A 23886-nucleotide genomic window follows, 5' to 3' on the forward strand; every position below is an offset into this window, starting at 1 on the left:
TTTTAGGTTTAGGTTAAGATTGGGTTAAATTAGGTTACGTTATGTTTAGGCTGAATTAATGGCTTTCAATTAGGCCTAAGGTGATGCCTTGGTTTATTAGCCTATTTGATTTGAGTTTATGTTAAGTATGGTTATATTAGGCTTACAAAGGGAGGTCTTGGACTGTAAGTCTGGGATCCGAGAAAAAGTTATGGCAACCTTTAGACCATGATCCAGGAAGGTATCAGCTGGGTGGATTTTTAAGCAGAGTCAAAAGGTCAAGTTTTATGACCCTTCGAAATTTTCACTTTGGTCGAGCCGGAAATTCCTTATGGGATTTAATATGCTAATTTCATGGGCTCCAAAATTTTACAATTTTGACTTTAGTGATGCTCGTGTCAAACATGCGTAAAAGTGGTCATTCAAAGTTAAAATTGGGAAAAATATAAAAAGTGGCCAGTTTGAATCAGGAGTGGTCAATATGGTCAAAAATGGTCAGTTTGCTATGTTAGTGGTCAATATGGTGAAAAATGGCCAGTTTGCAATGTTAGTGGTCAATATGGTACAAAATGGTCAGTTTGCGATGGGAGTGGTCAATATGGTACAAAATGGTCAGTTTGCGATGGGAGTGGTCAAAATGGTCCAAAATGGTCAGTTTGCGATGGGAGTGGTCAAAATGGTCCAAAATGGTCAGTTTGCGATGGGAGTGGTCAAAATGGTACCAAATGGTCAGTTTGCGATGGGAGTAGTCAATATGGTCCAAAATGGTCAGTTTGCGATGGGAGTGGTCAAAATGGTACCAAATGGTCAGTTTGCGATGGGAGTGGTCAAAATGGTACCAAATGGTCAGTTTGCGATGGGAGTGGTCAAAATGGTACCAAATGGTCAGTTTGCGATGGGAGTGGTCAAAATGGTACCAAATGGTCAGTTTGCGATGGGAGTAGTCAATATGGTCCAAAATGGTCAGTTTGCGATGGGAGTGGTCAAAATGGTCCAAAATGGTCAGTTTGCGATGGGATTGGTCAATATGGTACAAAATGGTCAGTTTGCGATGGGATTGGTCAAAATGGTCCAAAATGGTCAGTTTGCGATGGGAGTGGTCAATATGGTACCAAATCGTCAGTTTGCGATGGGAGTGGTCAAAACGGTCCAAAATGGTCAGTTTGCGATGGGAGTGGTCAATATGGTACAGAATGGTCAGTTTGCGATGGGAGTGGTCAATATGGACAAAAATGGTCAGTTTACCTAACGCCCCTAAAAACATTGGATTTCGTCAAGTTAGACCATAGGGAGTTCAAAACAAATAGTTAAAATATTATCTGGCCGCCGCAAGTATTTTTATTTTTTTGGTAAATTTCGAAATTGTTTGTGTTTGCCGTAATTCTGAACCAACCATAGATTGTTTCGGTTACCATAGAACTGACAGTGGCTAGAATAAATGGCTGGACTATTCAAAATATACAGACTATCATGATTTTGAAATTTTTTCGAATGAGATGCATCGATAAATGAACTATGAGATTCGATAGATAAATTTTGATAAAGGTGCAGGAACTAAATGATTTAGTTCCTGCACCTTTATCCCAAAAATATTGCTATACACATTTAGTCTAAATGTGTATAGCAATATTTTGGGAAAGGTTCCTTTTTTGCGTCAGGAACTAAATTTAAAAAGCAATATTTTAGGAAGTTGCTTTTTTAGGCCGGAACTAAATGTATGAAATACATTAATAACTGTGAGCTATGAGTTTCAACATTTAAAATTTCTACCGAAATTAAAAGAACTTTTTGGACAACAAATTAAAAACCACCGAAATATTCCGAATTATTGTGGATTAACTAAATGTATATATTAACATTTTGGGAAAGGTACATTTTTAATTACAGGAACTAACTGAAAATATCAATATTTTGGAAAAGGTGCCAAGGTTACATTTAGTTCCGGCCAAAAAAGCAACTTTCCCAAAATATTGCTATACACATTTAGTTCCTGCACCTTATAAAAATTTATCTATTCAATTTATTGATGCATTTCATTCGAATTTTTTTCAAAATCATGATAGTCTGGCGTTACGTATTAAACTTTTGTATATTTTGAATAGTCTAACCATTTATTCTGGCCACTGTGCATCCGCTACCAGTCCTATGGTAACCATGACAATCTATTGCGGGTTTGGAATTACGGTAAATACAAACAATTTCGAAATTTTCCAACAAAAATTAAAAATACTTGCGGCCGCCAGATAATATTTTAACTATTTGTTTTGAACTCCCTATGATCTAACTTGACGAAATCCAATGTTTTTAGGGGCGTTAGGTAAACTGACCATTTTTGTAGATTATGGAGACTCCCATAGCAAACTGACCATTTTTGTCCATTATGGAGACTCCCATAGTAAACTGACCATTTGTGTCCATTATGAAGACTCCCATTGCAAACTGACCATTTTGGACCATATTGACCACTCCCATCGCAAACTGACCATTTTGTACCATATTGACCACTCCCATTGCAAACTGACCATTTTGAACCATATTGACCACTCCCACCGCAAACTGACCATTTTGGACCATATTGACCACTCCAATCGCAAACTGACCATTTTGGACCATATTGACCACTCCAATCGCAAACTGACCATTTGGTACCATATTGACCATTTTGAACCATATTGACCTCTCCCATCGCCAACTGAGGATTTTTAACCATATTGACCGCTCCCATCGCAAACTGACCATTTTTGACCATATTGACCACTCCCATAACAAACTGACCATTTTTGACCATATGCACCACACCTGATTCAAACTGACCATTTTTAACCATATTGACCACTCCTGTTTCAAACTGACCATTTTTGACCATTTTACCCAATTTTAACTTGAATGGCCAGTTTTACGCATGTTTGACATGAGCATCATAAAAGCCAAATTTTTTAAATTTTGATGCCCATGAAATTAGCATATAAAATCCCATAAGGAATTTCTGGCTAGACCAAAGTCAAAATTTCGAAAGGTCATAAAATTTGACCTTTTGACTAAAATCCGCCCGGCTGATACCTTCCTGTGGCATGGTCTAAAAGTTGCCACAACGTTTTCTCGGATTCCAGACTTACTATCCAAGACCTTCCCTTCTTAGATTAAGATTAGGTTAAATGAGGTTATGTTAGGGTTAGGCTAAGTTTAAGTTAAATATGGTTATGTTAGGCTTATGTTAAGATTAAATTAGTTTTGGGTTAGGTTAAATTATGTTATGTTAGGCTTAGATTAAGATTATATTAAATTTTGGTTAGGTTAAGATTAGGTTGAGTTTAGGGTAGGTTAAATTAGGTTAAGGTTGAGGTTAGGTTAAATTAGGTTTAGGTTAAGTTTAAGTTAAGTTAGGTTAAATTGGGTTAATATACGTATACTATGATATTTTGGTTAGACAATAGCCTTGGTTTGCTAGAGGAATTACCACCAATAAAAATTGGAAACCGTTGATACGTTTAGTCCTTGAAGTAATTTATACAAGGACGTTTCACACTTTTTCCCTTCCCTCTAACAAATAAAAAATGTGGAACTCCCTATCTGTGTATGTGTGAACGTACCATAAGGAGTGGCCATGATTAAAGATTAGAATTAGAGATTTAAACATGGCCCCATCTGGTTATAGATAAAGGGATAGGACAAAGAGTTTTTGAGCATGCTGAATAAATTTAATCTAACCGAAACGATTCTGTAAACACGTGTGATTGGGAAAGGACTGAAATCCAACAAAATGAGCGTTCATTCTAAAAATCGCTCCCAGTAAGGAATAGGTAACTTACACACTAAACTCAGAAAAATATGGGGCGCCATAAATTAAAAATGTTGTTTGTGGTTATATTATCCAATAAACAAAATCTACAGCTTGTTTTTTAATTTGACGTTTTCAAATCCGAATGGATGTTATATCTTTAATTCGATTGGAACATTAATTACTGGTTATATCTAACTTTACATTTGAACTTTTGATTTTCTCGAATAAGAGATCGAAAATTTGTGCTCGAGACAGAATGGGGGCTGTCAGCATAGATGCGAAACCCACGAAGGAAGACATCGATGCCTTTGCAATCCAGGATTCATCCTTCAGAGCGATAGACGCTCTTGTAAAAGTAAGACAATTATATTCTTCATGCCGAGCGATAACTTCACAATATACAGGCTAAGCAACCCACGTTAAAAACGCGAACATCGTGTATTCCACAGTGCTAAACAGATGTTTAGTCAAAGCTAACTTTGCAGTGTCGTCGAATCAATTTGAAGTTCCATTTGAAAAGTTTACACGGCTTTTCTTAACCTCTCCATTGTAACTTATGCAGGAAAGTACGCTATGAAACAAGACAGTGTTTACCCAATCCATCATGTTTCTGGTCGGAATACTTGAAACCGACCTAGTACGCCGATAAGCCTAATTGACGCTATACAGGATTTGACTTGTAGAGTAGTATAACCTCCGACAGGAATCCATAGCTCTACTTGGAATGCTTATCGCGGCAGATTTTCGTCTCGATGTGGCTGACGGTTTTTTTGACGTCACTATATTAACTTAACCAACAACTACGTGAGAGGGGAACGCGCGCAAAGGGGATTTTTACTCTCGTAGGCGGGGCCAAAGCCGTCAGAGTGATCTTAGCAAGTTAGCATACGCGATACGCCAGGATAAGCTTTCCAAGTAGAGGTATGGATTCCTGCCTCCTATTATTGAGAAACATTATGCCAATCAAGGTTATCTCTAATACCTTAGTCAGGCTACACTTTTAAGATTTAAAGTTATAGCCTTACCAAGAATTTCTGGCTTGGTTGCTGGCTCGTGTTCAGTTTTATTTTAGTTCTCAGGTAAAAAGACATACAAGATTGACTCCTTTGTCAGTGTTCTTTCAATAAAAAATAGATGATAATCGGAATCGATCGGCCATATCGGCAAAAAAATCTTTTATTTACTATATCGGCCGACGACCACACATAAAAAAGCGCACATTCAATATCATATTATCCACATCTAATCCCTCTATTAATTTATTTTATTTTTATATTTATGTTCAGTTTTAAGTCCGTGTTCAGTGAGTAACGGTGGATGTGACCACATTTGTGACGAATATGCGGAAGGTCGGTTTCGATGTTTGTGCAGGCCTGGTTTCGAACTTCTTCCTGACCGAAGGAAATGCAAAGGTACGAAAATTATACCCGTTCTCTATTATCTTCCAATTACTTGCTATCAGTAGGATATTTTTATGGAGTGGTCAGAACAAGGCCTGAAGTGTAGTCTATCTCTGGTGAGGAAAAAGGGAGTGCATAGTGGCGTCATTTAAGTGGAACTCATATGGATTTTATTCTGATGTTTATTATTAGAAATACTTAAGAAGACAGAATAATTATATTTTTGCCATAAAATAATGTTTATATAATTTCTGATATAGTTCAAGGTACAAGTATAGATTGCACGAAACAGCGTGGTAAGATTTATCCGGGGTGGACATTGATGAACAAGGGGCGAGAAATCCGTGGAGTTGATTACCTCTCCATAAAAATATCCTGCTATGAGGATAGAGATCATGTTTGTCATAATGTTTGTAATGTACGTTTGATTTCATAAACCGATAGAGAAAGACCCGTGCTCCGTGCGAAATGGTGGATGCCAACAACACTGTCGGAACTCCAGCGGGGCTGCGGTTTGTTCTTGTGGCTTCGGATATCAGCTGCAAGACGACCAGAAATCCTGCAAAGGTAAGTCAGCTGACTTCATGGTGTTAAATTAAGTGAGAAACAGTCCCAAATTAAATTTCATTCTTCTTAGCCCATATTTAAACGTAAATTGTGAAACATTCAACTGCTTATTTTATTTAATTATACATTTTCATTTTCATTTCGCATACAATTTTTGAAACGGCTTATACCTAGTTATACACTGCAAGCAGACGACATAATAAACAAATATCTTGAAAACTCTTAATATTTTTCAGACCTAAATTTTAATGTTACCCTTCCCCTCATATTGACCAATTTAATGTGGACACTCCTTACCATAACATTTTATGCGAGCGACTTAATGCAGTTATCGCATAAGCTGTTTTTAAAACCTCACAACTGAAATCAAGAATGAATTATCGTTTACTGAGATAAGTTCACCTCTGGATTTACGGGAGTAAAACCACGCCTCTTATGTTTTCTCAGCTAAAAGGATAAGCCAGCTAAGGGGGAAGACTAATGTTGTTAATTTTCCGGAAAAATAAAATGAGGAAAAATTTCCAGAAAAGTTTCCCAATTTTCAAAAAATTAAAAATTGAAACATAAATTACTTTTTAAGGGTTTTTAATGTTTTTAACTTTTTATCGATATAAAATGTCTAATATCAGTAAACATACTACAGAACATTAATAGTGTTACATTGTTAATCAGTTTAAACTAGTCTAGAGGTTTAGTTTTACGTTCAGATTCGAAAAAATTAGCCGAAAATGCCGCTTTATTTAAAATTTTCAAACAATATATTAGACTAATCATGGAATTTTCCGGAACATTTTCCGACTTACAACACTAGGGAAGACATATCGCGTGTCTCGTATCCGCAGGCTCTCTCTCTCTCCCCCCTGTAGGTGGAGGATATCGTAAATAAATCACAAAAGCAGTAGCTATAGTTGCATCTACATATTCTCAGTCAACGGTAATTTATTCTTACTGAAAATACTCAATAACACGTCTTTTACCTTCTATGTCAAATTTACCAATTTAACCAGATGGAGATATTATTATTATTTAAAAAACAGACTAGATTATTTTATGGTTTATCATTATAACAGCTATAGACCCTTGTAAAATAAATAATGGCGACTGTCAACACACTTGTCGTAACGAACAGAACATAGCCAAATGCTATTGCCATCCAGGTTATGAACTACAAGCGGACCACAAATCGTGTAAAGGTAAAACTGACAAAACCATTTCGATGAAACTGCGTGGTTTACATATTTTTGTTTAAATTAATGACTAGACATGGACCCCTGTAAAGTAGGCAACGGAGGTTGTCAACAAAAGTGCCAAACTATCTTAAATCGTGCAGTCTGCTCTTGCAATGAAGGCTACAAGCTGAAGGATGATAAAAAACGCTGCGAAGGTATAACCTAACCTAATTAAAGTAATAGTAATTAGCTAGGCTAACCCCTTCATGCCACACTAGCCAACAGTTCCCAACACTCATATTACTGTTAACCTTAGTAAGCTATTATGAGAAACCAAAACACTTGAGGGAAAATATCTTTTATTATTGGATAAAGAACTTTCAAAGTCAACGTGGAAGGAGTTTTTTCACCCAGCGCCATAAGGTGGGATCATACCTGGCTAGTCTCACTGTGAAACGACCATGCTAAACTCTACGTCACCCCTTTATATAAAATAGTAGACGATCTGAGACACCAAAGAAATCCAGGAGCGCAAATTAAATAATTATTCGGAGTCGAATCTTTGGTGCACTAATATTTAATTTATTTATACATTAAATAGTTTTAAAATGTAAAACACCTTTTGAAGCGGTGAAATGGTAGTTTTCAAAGCTACCATTTGGCGTCCAAAGAAAGGCGCCAGTGTAGATTTTCCACAAAAACTATTACACTAGTTTTACACTTCTCTCAAACACTAATGATTACTTTCCAGTACAGGTATAGTGTAGATTTTCCACACGCACACAAGCTTTACACTTCTGTGCCTTCCCACAAACACTATCGATTAGTTTCCAGTACAGATATAATGTAGATTTTCAACACGCACACAAGCTTTACCCTTCTGTGATTTCTCACAAACACAAACGATTAGTTTCCAGTACAGGTATACTCTAGTTTTCATGCAACATTACCTGAAAACTAAATATTTCCAAATTTATCTTGGACTTTGGGTATAAATATAGATATTAATTTTAAAATGTGTGCTTAGATATTGACGAGTGCACGGTAAATAACGAATGTGGTCACATATGTCAAAATACACCGGGCTCGTTCAATTGTCTTTGCCAATCCAATTACGAACTAGGAACCAACCTGAAATCCTGCTTCAGTAAGACTTCATGTTTTTCCAACTAATCTTGTAGGTAAAAGAAAATTAATGAAATATTTCTAAAGAAATTCAGATGGAAGTTGTGAATTCGTGCGCCCAGAACAACGGCGGTTGTGAACAGATCTGTCGTCACGGATCGGGAGGCGCGTCTTGCTTCTGCAGACCCGGTTTCCAACTCGCAGATGACAACAAATCTTGCATTGGTAACTGCAAAATCAGTATCGTGTTTCCCAAAATTAATATAGGCTTTCATACGTCATTAATTATTAAAAGAAAAATCAATTTCAAGCTACCATTACTTTTAGTGGGGAATGTAGTTAAAGGGGCCGGGTTAAATAAAGAATTTGGGAGTTCTTATTTGCGACCAAGATCAGGGCCGTGCAGAGGTATCTTGGGGCCCGGGGTCAAACGTACACACGGGCCCCTTCGATCTGCACCCCCCCCCCCTTGAGCCCTGAAACTTTTTCCCAAGTTACCTCAATTTGCACCACCCCCCCTTGAGCTTCTTCGATGGGCCCTACAGCTACGGGGGGATTTTGCCCCCCCCCTACACGGCCCTGACCAAGATATTTCAGGTTAAAAGTAACGTAACATCTTAAATAAAGAAACTGTTGTGTAAATTGTTTTATCGTTGTGATGTGCCTACTCGGTCAAACTCCGCCTCAATTTTTAAAAACCGAAACTGAAAATTGAATAATTCTCTGCCTGCAATTTCAGATGTAGATGAATGCCGCATTGGAAGTGCAACGTGCAAACAGATCTGTAGCAACACGCCTGGCGGATACGTCTGTTCTTGTTTTGAAGGCTACGTGCTGAACGTTAACGGATTCCAATGCGATGGTAAGTTTGGCGAAATCGACTTTCACACTTCGTTACTAATACGCGTTACGTTTTTAGATATGAATGAGTGTGCTAATAATAACGGGAAGTGCCAGCATATCTGCGTCAATGTCCCCGGTAGTTTCAAATGCTCCTGTCACGAAAATTTCATACTACAGCCCGATACCAAGTCTTGTGGAATCATACGTAAGTCCAATTTATGAACTAACAATTGTAAGTGTTTCCTTTGTTGAAGACCCATTTATGGCGTTGTAATTGGTATATTCTTATGATAAAAGTAACATTTTATATGTGTGATATCGAAATGAAATTTATTAGTTGCCTTCGTCTATGACATCATTTCTGCCTGCATCTCTAAAGCAGGCAGTAGCTAAACAAAACCAAGGATGTACTTAAATCTAAACAAATTATTCAATTGCCACCTGGAAATTTTAAGTTCTTCGGTTCATATATGATATGATACGAATGTGCCTTTTCTCACGATTATTTTTTTTAATAATCAGCTTAGGCCCAAGTTATTTAGCTAATTTTAATGCCATTGATTCAAGTGGCTTAGGTAAACTGCATAGGGGGGTGGTGGCCAGCCATTCATGCCAGTTGAGCCAAAAGCTCCCTACACTCACTAGTACTGTTAACTTCAACAAGTTTTTATGGAAAGTGGGGATAACCGGAAAACTAAAAGCGGGAGTGCCACAAGCTGGTATGGAGCTCGGCTTCTTTTGCTGCAAAGCGAGAGTGATAAACACTCCGCACATCTTCTTGGGTTGAGCAAGGCTCGAAAATTATATTAAAGGGTTTCACATTGCCCTACTTCCAGCGATTATAACTTCGTTCATTTACTTTTTAATTTGTAAATGTTTTAACGCTGACAATTATGGAACAATTCGAAAACCTAATTATTTGTTATTACTCGTAGCCCCATCTATTGCTTTGGAAAACCACGCGCCAGTACCAGTTCACGAAGACAAAATTAAAGCCGCTTACACTTATTCTACTGGGAAGGAAAATGACGTGAAAAAAGTCAGATTTCAATCAACAACGGAGCAACCGGTTTTGGTCCTCGTCGACGATGACATTGCACTCGAAAGAACTCTGGCTCTTGAAGACAAATTACCAGGTAATCATAAGGTCAGTGGCTGATTAAGAAATCTGTACGATAGCTTCGTGGCCATTCAAAATCACAGAACACTTTCCTAAACAGAACTTTCTCGTTGACTTCATAAATAAATTAAACTGTAGCAATTAATAATTATCAAATTAATTGGTGGTAATTTATATATATATTTTTTTAGAATGTCTCGGAGATAGCTTTGGACCAGCGTGTGCTCTCACGTGTTCTAACTGCAGCGCTGACTCAGTTTGTGACGGGAAAATCTGCAGATGTAACCCAGGCTTTACTGGAATATTGTGCAACGATTCATGTCCACGTGTAAGCGTTGTACTATATTGCTTAAAGGTCCACAGACTCATTTAAATTTTGAGGGTGGAGCTACATCACCACGTGTTTTGAGAAGTGGGAAGGTACGGCTGAATCACGTGACTGAAGGGAAGGAGCCTGAATTTTATCTTTTAATTTTAAACAATTGCAATATTTGTTAATTGTATTTATGGAAATGTGACGAGGATTTTTAAACATTTAGTTGATTAGTTGGTTCCGTAAAATCTGTCAAAATCGTTTATAGTTTATTTTACCGCGACTGAACATATACTACCCAAAGAGCAAAGCTGTTTTCTAGCAGCATGCTCAGTGGGTAATCAATACAGCCGGGATGGGGATTCCACGTAAACCTTAAATATTGCAAACCTAAATGAATTGTTTAAACAAATTACATTAGTTTAAACACATTTCATTAGTTTAAACAAATTTCATTAGTTTAAACACATTTCATTAGTTTAAACAAATTTCATTAGTTTAAACAAATTTCATTAGTTTAAACAAATTTCATTAGTTTAAACAAATTTCATTAGTTTAAACAAATTTCATTAGTTTAAACAAATTTCATTAGTTTAAACAAATTTCATTAGTTTAAACAAATTTCATTAGTTTAAACAAATTTCATTAGTTTAAACAAATTTCATTAGTTTAAACAAATTTCATTAGTTTAAACAAATTTCATTAGTTTAAACAAATTTCATTAGTTTAAACAAATTTCATTAGTTTAAACAAATTTCATTAGTTTAAACAAATTTCATTAGTTTAAACAAATTTCATTAGTTTAAATAAATTTCATTAGTTTAAATAAATTTCATTAGTTTAAACAACTTTCATTAGTTTAAACAAATTTCATTAGTTTAAACAAATTTCATTAGTTTAAACAAATTTCATTAGTTTAAACAAATTTCATTAGTTTAAACAAATTTCATTAGTTTAAACAAATTTCATTAGTTTAAACAAATTTCATTAGTTTAAACAAATTACATTAGTTTAAACAAATTTCATTAGTTTAAACAAATTACATTAGTTTAAACAAATTACATCAGTTTAAACAAATTATATTGCGATAGCGATTGAGTGTTATTCCAATGTTTCTGATCTAATTTGCCAGGGCTTCTATGGTGAAAGTTGCGCTCACCTTTGTACTTGCTTAAATGGCGGCACTTGCGACACCGTCAGTGGAACTTGCACGTGCCCTCCGAGTGTCTTCGGAAAAAACTGCGAAGACGGATGTCCCGAAGGCAAGTCACATTGACGTTCCTATGTCCTATTCTTTAAGGATTGACGTTTGAATAAAGATCTGTAGTGCGAAATTAGCCAATCGACTGTAGTTTAATCTTTTCTCTTGGATATTACGACGAAATTGAATATCACTGAGGAGTAAAGCAAACCAATGGGGTGGTCTCTAAGTCACTTTCTAACCTGTTATCTCTATTCAGAAAAAATAACAATACAATTGGTTTTATAATAATAATAAACTATGCTTATAACCTGCATTGGAATAGTGATGCAGGGAAATTTACACCGCTTGGGAGGGCTGGGGCTAGCCCTGCCGCAGATAATCTCTAGCGTCCCTACACTAACTATTAGTTTAACACCTCCGCAAGTTTATATGGAAAGAAACTGAAATATACTGAGGAAAACCCCATTAACTGACAGGGAACGAACTTGCAAACTCAACGCGGAAGAAGTGGTTCCGCGTTTTCACCCAGTGCCAAAAGCTGAGATTGAACCCGGGTTCCTCTTGATGCGAGGTGAAAGTGCTAACCACTCCACCATCCTGACAATCATAGAGCCTGATTATTTCCTTAAGCTCTTGTAAATTCCTTATTCGTGTGTTTGGTTATATATTTTTTGGGTTTTATTAGCCAGCAATTCAACTAAATTTTACTCTTAAGCTCAAGCTTTGGACGAATCAAAATACTAGGCTCAAATTTGGATTGCTTGTTTTGTGCTTTTAGTTCAACGCCACTCTGTGTGTGATTGTCAAGCTATTAAACAGGCGCGAAACTTAAGAGAATGACGTCAGGCCTAGCTTTAGCTCCTCGCGTGCTTTGCATTCTGATGGAAATTTTTCGCGATTCTCATGGTAGCTGACGGTCGATGTAATTTCGGTTTGGCTTATGAAGTTATGATTTAGGTTCATGTCTCGGTACCCATTTGGACAACGACTCGTTTCGTATCGCCGTCGGTATTCGGCTAGGTGCACAAATATGTGTCAAACACACGTGCGTATTCGGGTATGACGTTGATTCTTACGGCACTCAAAAAGAGCTCGGGTCGGCTATCCCGTCACAGTGCGGTAAATGACATTTTAAAACGTGCCCTTGTGTCCGCGGACGTTCCTACCATTCTCGAGCCTTCTGGTTTGTCGCGTGATGACGGAAAGTGGCCCGACGGTATGTCGCTCGTCCCTTGGTCCGGTGGGAAATCCCTCGTTTGGGATTTTACTTGTACACACCCCTTAGTGCCATCTTATTTGGCTTCTTCTTCCACCGCCCCTCTCTGGGCAGCAAACCAGGCTTAAACGAAGAAGAATGCCAAATTTACTGGGTTGGAGGGCCGTTTTATGTTCAAGGCCGGGGCTATCGAAACTCTCGGCTCTTTTGGGATAGGGCGAAGAATTCGCGAAGCGTCTGGCGAACCGCGCGCAACTGAGTACCTCACCAAACGGATCTCAATTGCAGTGCAACGCGGTAACGCAGCTTCCGTTTTACACACTTTTCCGCCGGGTTTCTCGTTAGAGGACGTTTTATATCGTCTACCTTAATTTTTTGTCCAATTTTGCATCTTGTAATTATATAGTAAATAAAATTTTAGTATTTGTTATCATATATCAAAGGAAAAATATTAAAAAATATGGCAGCATTTTTATGTACACGGAAAAATTTCTTTATTTGTTCAAACTTACCACAAAAGCATTCGATATTTACACGATTAAACCCGATACAAATAAAAATGTTAAGTTAAGGAGCAAAGGTAGGAGTCCTACTGTAAATCATTTTCAACGCGACACCGGCTCTTTGTACGAGCGTGATGACGTTAAATTGACTATTGGCATTCTAATACGCTTAAAAAGCCGAGTGTTTATCCTCTTTTTGTCAGCCCCCATTCCCATCCGTTGTAAACGAAGGTTCTTAGAAATGTTAGCTTATAGTAGTATAGCCGAAATTGTTAATTTAACTGTAATTTCCTTAGTAATCGTTTTTTTTTCACTGATAGGATTTTTCGGGTCGGATTGCAACAAACTATGCCCCAACATTTGCCACAAGGGTCGCTGTGATCGTGTCTTTGGGTATTGTATATGCGACGCTGGATTGTTCGGATCTCATTGCAATAGGAAATGTCCGGACTTTACATTCGGACCTAATTGTAAAAGTCAGTGCAAGTGCCATAAGAAAGGAACAGCCAAGTGCGATGCCAAAGTAAGGGTCACTATTCGAAAGATCACCGTTTGCTTTTCCGTTTCGGTTTACTAAAGGCGCACGACGCAGGATCGGTGACGCGTGACACAGCACCCCACACAAGGAGAACGCAACCCGTCAAAAGTCGTGCATTTTCTTGTGTACAGTTTTCATTGGTTAGACGCTTTAGCGCCTGCTACCGTCGGAAGGGGATAATTCGAAAATTGTCTTCTCCCCAGCCCCTAAAACGTTCAGCGTAAAGGTTCGTCAAATGAAATTTGTACACAAAACTGCGTGTTTGTTGCTCCTAGGTGCCACCGAGCGTGCGTCGCATATTCGCAAAAGTCAGCGTCGCCAGTTATTTTACCCCGCTCTTAACCCTTCGGGTCAGAGGTCACCACTTTCAGAGAATTCCGAAGGTGGACAACGCGAGCGAGGATGAGTCATCTTCGCTTTCCCCAGTAGCGATGGACCAAAACAACGAGATAACTCTTTGAAGTTAAGGGAACGGCTGTTATTGTCAAAGCCCGCATTTGCGAGTACAAATGCGGGCTTTACAGTATACACCGTAGCTAAGCCTTGCTTTGAAACGGCCACCATGACATTAAAGCCATGTTCACACTTACCCCTAAAATCGCTTCGTTTTAGATAACTAGTTTTCAAACCCAGCTTGAGAAATCGCTTCGTGTTGGTTCGGGAAGCAAATTGTCCAAGTCGGTTCGCTTTGAATCGCTTTTAAAACGACAAGGCGGGGAAGTCAAATTGCTCGTATTTTCAAAAATAAAGGGAATAAAATTTAAATAATGTCAAATAATATTACTGTATGTATAGTAAACACGATTAACTAATTGTTTTGGGAAACATTTTAGTACTTTCAAAATTCTGGTCATAATTCGAAATGGCGTTAAGCCTTGGCTATAAGCGAACCGGGTGAAGCGATTTCGCACGTGTGAACCAAGAATTATCGTCGGCGGTCCAAACTGGTATACAAACTGACCTAAACTGGGTTTTAAGCTCTAGTGTGGTTTAAGTTAACGTCACAGATCATTAGCCAAACGTCACACGATCTTCCGAAATAAACACGTGACCGTCATGGACGTTTTAATGTCACGGCCGCCCTATACGCCTTACCATGGCAACCCCTGTAGCAAATTAGAGTCGGGCCGACGTCGGCAAAAGGTACTAAACACTAAAGTCGGCCAACGGTCGGCCGACCTTTGGATTTAAGGTCCAAATGTCCTAGGGGTAAAAGGGTCGGCCGGCTACAAAACGTTGACTCTTTACCGCCTTTTAATAGACCTAAGAACCGACTCCGAAACGACGTCATCCCGACTTAGAATGCACTGTATAATTACGTCGAAACGACTTACTTTTTGATATTATAAGTGACTGAAAATGACCAAATAAAACCGTAAATATAGCTATATAAATAGCTATATACATGTTTGTAGTTTAGCTATACGAATGTAACCTACTTGAGCTGAGATATTTTTAATAAGGAAACTTATATAATCTTTTTCAAAAAAATATAATACCGAAAGGAAGTTATTTTAAAAATATTTCAATTTGTTTTATTAAATCGCCAAAGTTTCACAGTTTGGAGCGATTAATTGGCAAAGCGCGACCTTAAATCGACCCTTTGCGCCACAGGGGTAATAATTAAATGTAAGGTCTATTTTAAGTCGGATAATGGTCGGCATATCGACCATAAATAGTCCCAAAAAAGGATTTACTGTTTTAGTGTCGAAAAACGTTCGGACGTTTTTAGGTCGGCATTTGGTCGTCGACTATAAAGCGACTTTCCAACTGTACCCCGACCATAAAACGACTTCATGTGCTACAGGGGAACGAACACAATTCACACCCACGAGCAGGCTACGAATAGACTCCAGAAATGCCTTCAAACAACACTTCGTTCAACCATTTGTATTTAAACAATAAAAAAAAATTAAAATAATAAAATATTTTTATCTACGTTACGAGCTTAAAGGCCTAGGTTTTCTTCTGCCTGTCACCCTTTAAATTTACTTTCCTTCCAAACAAATACCCTGGTGGTAGGCCAACATGTTCTGCTGTTCGCCTACCACCAGGGTATTTGTTTGGGAGGAAAGTAAATTTAAAAGGTGACAGGTAGAAAAAAACCAAAGGCCTTTAAGCTTTTAAGTACTTCATAGGTACGCGCGCTTCGCGCGTGGACTTCAAATTCCAAAATCTTTCTCGACTCGAGCGTGTGTTCCCTATCCTCGATAACTATAGCTAGTGACGTAGTAAAAACATTTACACGTGATCTCCCGTAATTTATTGAAACACCTATTTTATAGACAAAGTTAGTGTACCGTTCCAAAGAATTTAAACTAAAGCTAAGAATTAAAAATTTCAAAACTCGTGGCAAAGGAAAACTAGAAATTGAGAAAATAATGTAACTTGTGAAGTTAAAAAGAACCACAGCTCATGGAATTCTACGCTAAGAAAAACTATTTTCAAAATTTCGTTTCCAATTGTCAAAATTCGAACTTTCTTTGTTTCTGTAGACGGGCAAATGCGAATGCCGAGTGGGCTTTAAAGGGACAACGTGCGACGAATCGTGCGAAAGGGGCAAATGGGGAGCAGCGTGTCAACACCTCTGCCAGTGCGACTCTCAAGTGTGCGACGCAGAAACAGGTGCTTGTTTAACAGCGTGTCCTCCGGGATTTAAAGGCCCTAATTGCGATCAAGGTAAGAGACCTCTGTTCCTCCGCGTCATTAACTAGGTTTTAGATTTTCAAATTCTAAAGCAAAAAAAAACAACGACCGAAAAGGGTGCGGGTTTTTGCTCGTATGTCTAAGTTGTTGTGATGTCTTTCGAGAAATGCCAGATTTCACGCAATCTTACGAACTTGACGGGTTTTGAAACCGGAAGTCAAATTATTTAATTATCTGTATTATAAAATGGACATGGCTACTGTTGTTAAGTTTCCATAACGTTCATTAGGTCATTTAATAAAATTAGTACAATTCCCCATATTTGCAAATAATTGTGGTTGTGCATCATCTGTTTCATCCTTCTTGTATATCTCTTGGCACTTCATGTAATTCAACCGATTTTATGTACTTGATATTGAAACATCTTTTTTGGAGAACATTACCATTGAAGTAAGATCAATTGAAAACAAGGATACGCTCATTCGCTCTATAGGTCTATTAAAAGGAAAATAGTAATCAAAAGCTTTAGAATTATTTCATAATTTTAAAATAACTATTAAATTAACCAAATGCAAATTGATTAAATTACATTCAAATCTCATTTTGCAACTAACTTATTTGAAACCCCTTTTAAGCAAATAGAAATTAGTTAGTTGCGGTTCATAATGCATTTTAACACCGCCTGTCATGGCTATATGTCGCCCGTATTTAATTACGATAAAAATGACATGACACAATTTCTATTAATCTACAATTTGGCAAATCTTCGTCTGTTAATTAACAATTTTGGAAAATCTTAGCCAGTTAATTTGGAAAATTTGGCAATTTGTAGTCTATTAATTTCCGATTTTGGCAAATTTTCTACTGTTAATTTGCAATTTAGTCTATTAACGTACAATTTTGGAAAATCTTAGCCTATTAATTTAAAATTTTGGCATATCTCATTCTATTAATTTACAATTTTGGCACATCTCATTCTATTAATTTACAATTTTGGCACATTTCATTCTATTAGTTTACAATTTTGGCACAACTCATTCTATTAATTTACAATTTTGGCACATCTCATTCTATTAGTTTACAATTTTGGCACATCTCATTCTATTAGTTTACAATTTTGGCACATCTCATTCTATTAGTTTACAATTTTGGCACATCTCATTCTATTCTTTTACAATTTTGGCACATCTAATTCTATTAGTTTACAATTTTGGCACATCTCATTCTATTAATTTACAATTTTGGCACATCTCATTCTATTAATTTACAATTTTGGCACATCTCATTCTATTAATTTACAATTTTGGCACATCTAATTCTATTAGTTTACAATTTTGGCACATCTCATTCTATTAATTTACAATTTTGGCACATCTCATTCTATTAATTTACAATTTTGGCACATCTCATTCTATTCTTTTACAATTTTGGCACATCTAATTCTATTAGTTTACAATTTTGGCACATCTCACTATTAATTTGTAGTTTTAGTAATTCTTAGTCTATTAATTTGCAATTTTAGTCATTCTTAGTTTATTAATTTGCAATTTTAGTAATTCTTAGTCTATTAATTTGCAATTATAGTAATTCTTAGTCTATTAATATATGGTTTTGGCAATTATAATTTTGATTTTGGTTTTCTTAGAGTGTGAGACTGGAAGATTCGGAGCATCGTGTGGTAGAAAATGCGAATGCGATGGCCGAAGCTGCAACCCCAAAACGGGGGAATGCTCCTGCCCAGACGGCTTCCAAGGACAACACTGTAAAACTAGTAAATATCTCTATGCGCTTCTGTTTGTGCATCCAATACCGGTATTGGAATTGGTTCAATCCCGGTATTTCGGTATTCTATATAACGAATATTCCCATAATTTCGTTCCGTTTTAATTTTTATAAAGTCTGGCCCATATGTGAAACCGGTGTTCATAAGCACAGCAGCAGCAGTATCGTATCATCAGCCAAATATTTTTAAATACCACTTTAGGTTTTTCTCTACAGCAATATTGTAGTTCTTTATGAACCTTTGTCAAAATATATGAAAAACTGTTTTGATATAGTTCTATGAACATGGTACGAGCGACATAGCAGCCAAGACTAGCGGTCGAACAGTGTCAATCTGCCAATGGTTTCCAACGTTTTGAATGCGTAACTTTACGAGGAGTGTACCCGAGGTGTAAATCACCGATTTTGATGAAACTCGGGGGGTATGTAGACCTTGGGGTAACATGAATTTTCACCGAGGGAAAAGTTACGCTGGGCTTCCGTTTTGCTATGGCAACCGAAAATGTTTTTGACTACTTAAAATGAAAAAATCTAAATTTAAAAAAGCATGGGACATTCTCGGTGAAAATGTTTGAAAACTCAATAAAAATAAAAAATTTAAATTTCAGTTAAAATGCTAAATTTGAACAATTTTGGGTGAAATTTATCAAGTTTGGGTAAACTTAAACCAAATTTGGGTAAAATTGAGAAAAGTTCATTGAATTTGATAAGTAAAGGAATATTTGCAAATTTTACCTAAATAGGAAATTGTCAAATAATTTTTTTTGAAATCGACAAAAATTGGCTAAATTGACCAAAATTGGGTAAAAAGACCAAAATTGGGTAAAAAGACCAAAATTGGGTAAAATGACCTAAAATGTTTATAATTGTATAAAATCGGGTTTAACCAACTAATATCCTCTAAAATGGGGTAAAATGATAAAATTTGCGTAAAAAAACTAAATTTGGGTATAATGACCTAAAATGGTTAAAATTGGATTAAATCGTGTTAAACAACTAATATCGTCTAAAATGGGGGAAAATTAAAAAAATTTGGGGGTAATTTGAGAAAATTGAGTAAAACAGCCAAAAATTAATAAAATTGAATAAAATTGTGTTAATCCAACTACTATCGGATAAAATTGGATAAAATAATCAGAATTCGCCCAAATGACAAAAATTGGGTAGAATTGAGTTAAAACTACTAATATCGGCTACATTTGGGTAAAACGATAAAATTTGGGTAAAACAGCCAAAATTAGACGCTGATGTATGTTTTTCCATAAAAGGAGTATTTTGGATGTGAACGAAAGGGATATTTTTACCGAAAAAATCTTTAAGTTAAAGTAGTTTTCGTTATTACGAAATTACAACGAAATCGATAACCTTTTAGTTTCTACTTAACCTTATTTTGTAGGTTTTCTTCAGTTTATGTACTTTTGGCCCTCAATCACTTTTGGTAGTTTGACAGATTTATTTTAGCCAATTTCAATTGATTTAAGACGATTCTAGTTGAAACTTATTTAAGTAAATACTGCTCTTTTTATCCAATTTCGTTCATTTCAATTAACTCAACGCTATTCTAGTCAAATTCATTTATTTAACCCCAATTCCGGTTATTTAACCAAATTTCATTTATTTTATTCAATTTTAATCATTTTTAGCTACAATTCCCTATTTAGGTAAAATTGGCAAATATTCCTTTATTTATCAAATTCAATGAACTTTTCTCAATTTTACCCAAATTTGGTTTAAGTTTACCCAAACTTGATGAATTTCACCCAAAATTGTTCAAATTTAGCATTTTAACTGAAATTTAAATTTTTTATTTTTTTTTGAGTTTTCAAAAATTTTCACAGGGTACCTACCCCCCTGTGAAACCGAGAAAATCCCATGCTTTTTTAAATGTAGATTTTTTCATTTTAAGTTGTCAAAAACATTTTCGGTTGCAATAGCAAAACGGAAGGCCAGCATAACTTTTCCCTTGGTGAAAATTCATGTTACCCCTAGGTCTACATACCCCCAGAGTTTCATCAAAATCGGTGATTTACACCTCGGGTACACTCCTCGTTAGTTGAAAATATACTTCTCCGCGGTCAGGCACGTAATCCTTAAAAAATCTATCATATACGAGTTAGTGTATTTTTATTTTCCATTGTCCAGTAGTTCCATAAAATATGGAATACCAATTATTAGAACTGAGCCTTATTCCGTAACAACTGGTAAAATAATTTCTGTATCCCAGTTTTTCATTTTTTTTTAAATTGGAACTTTTGTACTCCGTGATTAAACATTGGATATTTTTTAATATTTTAATTTAGTCTTTAATGTAAACACGGCGCTAAATATTCTAAAAATGTTTAAATTGTTCTATTATATAAGTTTCTGTCGCTATAAATATAAAAAAATTAACGGTTTTTGCGGGTGTCATTCAGAGACCCAAACTGGTCTATGGTTGAATTTCTAAAATTTTCATTGATTATTATTATAGCTCATGAAGCCTCGATTACATTGAATACGTTTAAATCATGCATCTTGTATTAAATTATAAAACATTACCCAATTTTTAGTCGCTGTGTACAAAATTAGTAAGTTAATTTCATTTTTGATCTATTGCCCAAACAAAACTTTTTTTTAAACCAAAATATTTTTCCTACCACCATTTCTAAACGACCCCAAGATGCTGCGCAAATTCCGTCAGAACTTTAAGCATTCGATTTGACATGGAATGATCCTGTTCTTAAAAACTACCGTTGATGTTAAATTTCGGTTTCCAAAATGACGGATTTAAGGGCCTAAATTCACCTAATAATGGTAAAGGAAAAAGTTTTAAAACCGTTATTACCAGGATTGCGAATTTTTATTACCGAAATACCGAATTTGAACAACAATATATTTGTTATTTGTAGATGTTGTACGTTAAAATGCTTTTTACATTAATTAAATTTTCATTAATCCAAAAAATTATGCTATACTTCAATCAGGATGTGACGCGAATACTTTTGGCCCGAATTGTCGGCACAAGTGTTTGTGCAAACACGGTGCTGTTTGTGATCCGGAAAATGGCGAGTGTTTCTGCAAGCCTGGTTATTTTGGAAAATATTGTGACAATCGTAAGTTTCTTTACATCTATCGAGGGGGTAGTCACTCCCAGTGGCGTAGCTAGCATGGGTGACACCCGGGGTGGATATCATGGTGTGCTACTTACTAGACTCTAGTTTGTGAAAGTTTTTATTTTTTTCACGGTTGGGTGTCACCCCCAAATAACGCCCAAACGGGTGGCACCGCCCCCCTAGCTACGCCACTGGTCACTCCTACAACTGATTACTGATTTTCGAAAAACTTTCGTTGATTTTTCAGTGATTTTCTTGAGCGAGCTGGCCTACAATTTGTAAACCTGATTAATTGCCATCTATTTCCTGAAAATTTCATTACTTAATTTTTAGCTTACTGAAATAGTGGTAAATACCGAAATGACCAATAATACCTTAATGTCAAATGCGGCAAATATTATTTTTTTTCAAAATCCCATTTCCGGTGTGGGCTATTTTAGTCAATTATATTGGTCTAGTGGCCAGAATTTGGCCTAGAAAATACATTATAGCCCAATCTGGTCCTGTGGGTATATGTTTTGGGCTATTTTTAACGATTTTTCTGAAACCTTTCTGTGTCGTCTGCTAAATTGTATAAAGGGTTCTTAAACTTCCTCGCTCTCAAATGATCTCAAATATTCAAATTTTAAATAATTTTTATGCAGTAAAATTTTTATTATTATTCACTTCTTGCCATTATTGGCCATATGTGCCATTTTTTATAATTTTTGCTACTCCAAAAATGTTGCGTTTAGGTTATTGGTTTGTTTTAGTTGGCTTGTAAGCAGTGGCGTAGCTATCATAGGGCTGGGCGGTGCGGTGCACCGGGGCCCCATAGCTCAGGGGGGCCTAAACCTAGGCTATACTGTGGAAAAATTCAGGAAATGCACGTATTTATGTAAAGTAAATACTTCGACGCTTCGAGTACAAGGCTGCATCAAAATTGAATTTTAACGAAGTGATTGATAATTTTTCAAACATTAAACCACGCAAAAGATTGTGAGTTTTCATTTAAAAAATTTTAAATAGAAAAATAAAAGATTTTTAAGTATCTATTTTTTTGGAAACATATTGGTTAGGGGGCCCATTTTTTTTGCACCGAGGCCCCTTGCCCTTTAGCTACGCCACTGCTTGTAAGCTCTTTATCATTTAAAAAATAGACCAATTCGTATTTGGTTCAAAGGGCTAATACTATTAGAGGTTTGTTTATAGCTTTTATATAAAAAATCGTTTAAAATAGTGCTAGAAACCGGTTTTTAATAATCGAAAGTATTTTTTAATTGGCGTCATCTAGTGTAAGTAAAAGCAATAAAATCGAACCTCAAATGGTTTCGCTCTAATAATTTGTTTCTTACTTAGCAATTTGCAATTTGTTAATCCCTCTTTTTTACTATTTAATTTTTTCATAGTTAAGAAAAGTCTGTGAATGACTAAAAATGGGTCAGGAGCTTCAAATTAGGTCCATGTTTGGATGCGAAAGAATTTTAGCACCTAAATTCAGATGAAAATATCATAATTCAGAAATTTTAATGAAGTAGCGATCGGTTGTGATTCGCTTCCTGTTTTCTGGTGATACAATTTTAGGTTTAGACTTTTCTTAAGTTTTGTCATAAGAACGTTTTTTCTTAAATAAACCTATCCAAACATAAGAATTCGATGTAAAAATTATATTTAAGTGCAATTATCATTATATATAGTCAAATTTACGTACAACTACGAGGAAAAACTAATAGCGTCTGCTTTAGCCGCCACCTATCTCGGTTTCAATGGCGAACCAAAGGGGGCGTAGCGATAGTTTTCGGTCGCGAATATATCATAACGTACTTACAAATAAAAACTAAAAATTAGAAATTTTGCCAAGAAGTTTTTTATACAGAAATCAAGGTTATTTCAAAAACAGTATTTTCACAAAAATAAATCTGGATTTTACAAAAATTGAGATTATTATACAAAAACCAAATTTTACGACTAACAATCTAGATTTGGATTTTGTTATTAGTATTCTATCGTTGTCAATTTTAAATAATAAATTTTTTTAATTGTATTTGCTTTGTAGCTTGTCCTGAGGGATATTACGGAGCCGAGTGTGTCTCACTCTGTTCTTGTAAAAACGGAGCTTACTGCCATCACGTTTACGGGACTTGTAAATGCACTTCTGGCTGGACCGGCGACTTGTGCGACATTGGTAATTCACTTGATCACATCACCTGTGGTTTCTCGCGTAAGAGACGTTTTCTTTTGGTTTTCGTACAGAATGTCCCTTCGGCCATTACGGAGTCAATTGCGAGCAGATGTGCTACTGTGATAACGGGTACGACTGCAACAAAGAAACCGGAGAATGTTCGTGTCCCCCGGGATGGACTGGAAGCCAATGCAGTGAAGGTGAGACCATTGGTGCAGGTGCGGGTAGCCGTAGTTGCCCTTCTCTTTTGAGCTAGCCTATACTAAATTATCATGGCCATGAAGAAAATGGTGGATAGGGGACTTGGCCTTTCTCTGGTTTTAATTGGGAGAGCTGTGTTTACTAACTAACACGGACTGAAACATGCTAGCTAGTTTGGAATTTGTCTTACTTTAAGAGAAAATACGACGTAGATAAAACCAACAATAACAAATTTCATTTATTGGA

The 23886-nt window shown here is 36.2% G+C and overlaps 1 protein-coding gene across 2 annotated transcripts in view; it reads left to right on the forward strand.

Moving 5' to 3' along the window:
- Positions 1-23886, forward strand: part of LOC149925355 (uncharacterized) — a 65578-nt gene that overhangs the window by 25756 nt on the left and 15936 nt on the right. For both annotated transcript variants that reach the window (XM_090160832.1, XM_090160833.1), the window contains 18 exons: positions 3990-4115; positions 5047-5172; positions 5605-5727; positions 6798-6920; positions 6989-7111; positions 7924-8043; positions 8109-8246; positions 8761-8883; positions 8941-9069; positions 9800-10000; positions 10176-10312; positions 11430-11559; positions 13541-13743; positions 16254-16437; positions 18050-18175; positions 21150-21278; positions 23314-23442; positions 23511-23639. In XM_090160832.1, the coding sequence (XP_090016958.1) occupies positions 3990-4115; positions 5047-5172; positions 5605-5727; positions 6798-6920; positions 6989-7111; positions 7924-8043; positions 8109-8246; positions 8761-8883; positions 8941-9069; positions 9800-10000; positions 10176-10312; positions 11430-11559; positions 13541-13743; positions 16254-16437; positions 18050-18175; positions 21150-21278; positions 23314-23442; positions 23511-23639 (2499 nt within the window). The remainder of the gene's footprint in view (positions 1-3989; positions 4116-5046; positions 5173-5604; positions 5728-6797; positions 6921-6988; positions 7112-7923; positions 8044-8108; positions 8247-8760; positions 8884-8940; positions 9070-9799; positions 10001-10175; positions 10313-11429; positions 11560-13540; positions 13744-16253; positions 16438-18049; positions 18176-21149; positions 21279-23313; positions 23443-23510; positions 23640-23886) is intronic.

The sequence above is a fragment of the Leiobunum rupestre genome, chromosome 10, assembly GCF_980474605.1.
Source record: "Leiobunum rupestre chromosome 10, qqLeiRupe1.1.hap1, whole genome shotgun sequence".
Lineage (NCBI taxonomy): Eukaryota > Metazoa > Arthropoda > Arachnida > Opiliones > Sclerosomatidae > Leiobunum > Leiobunum rupestre.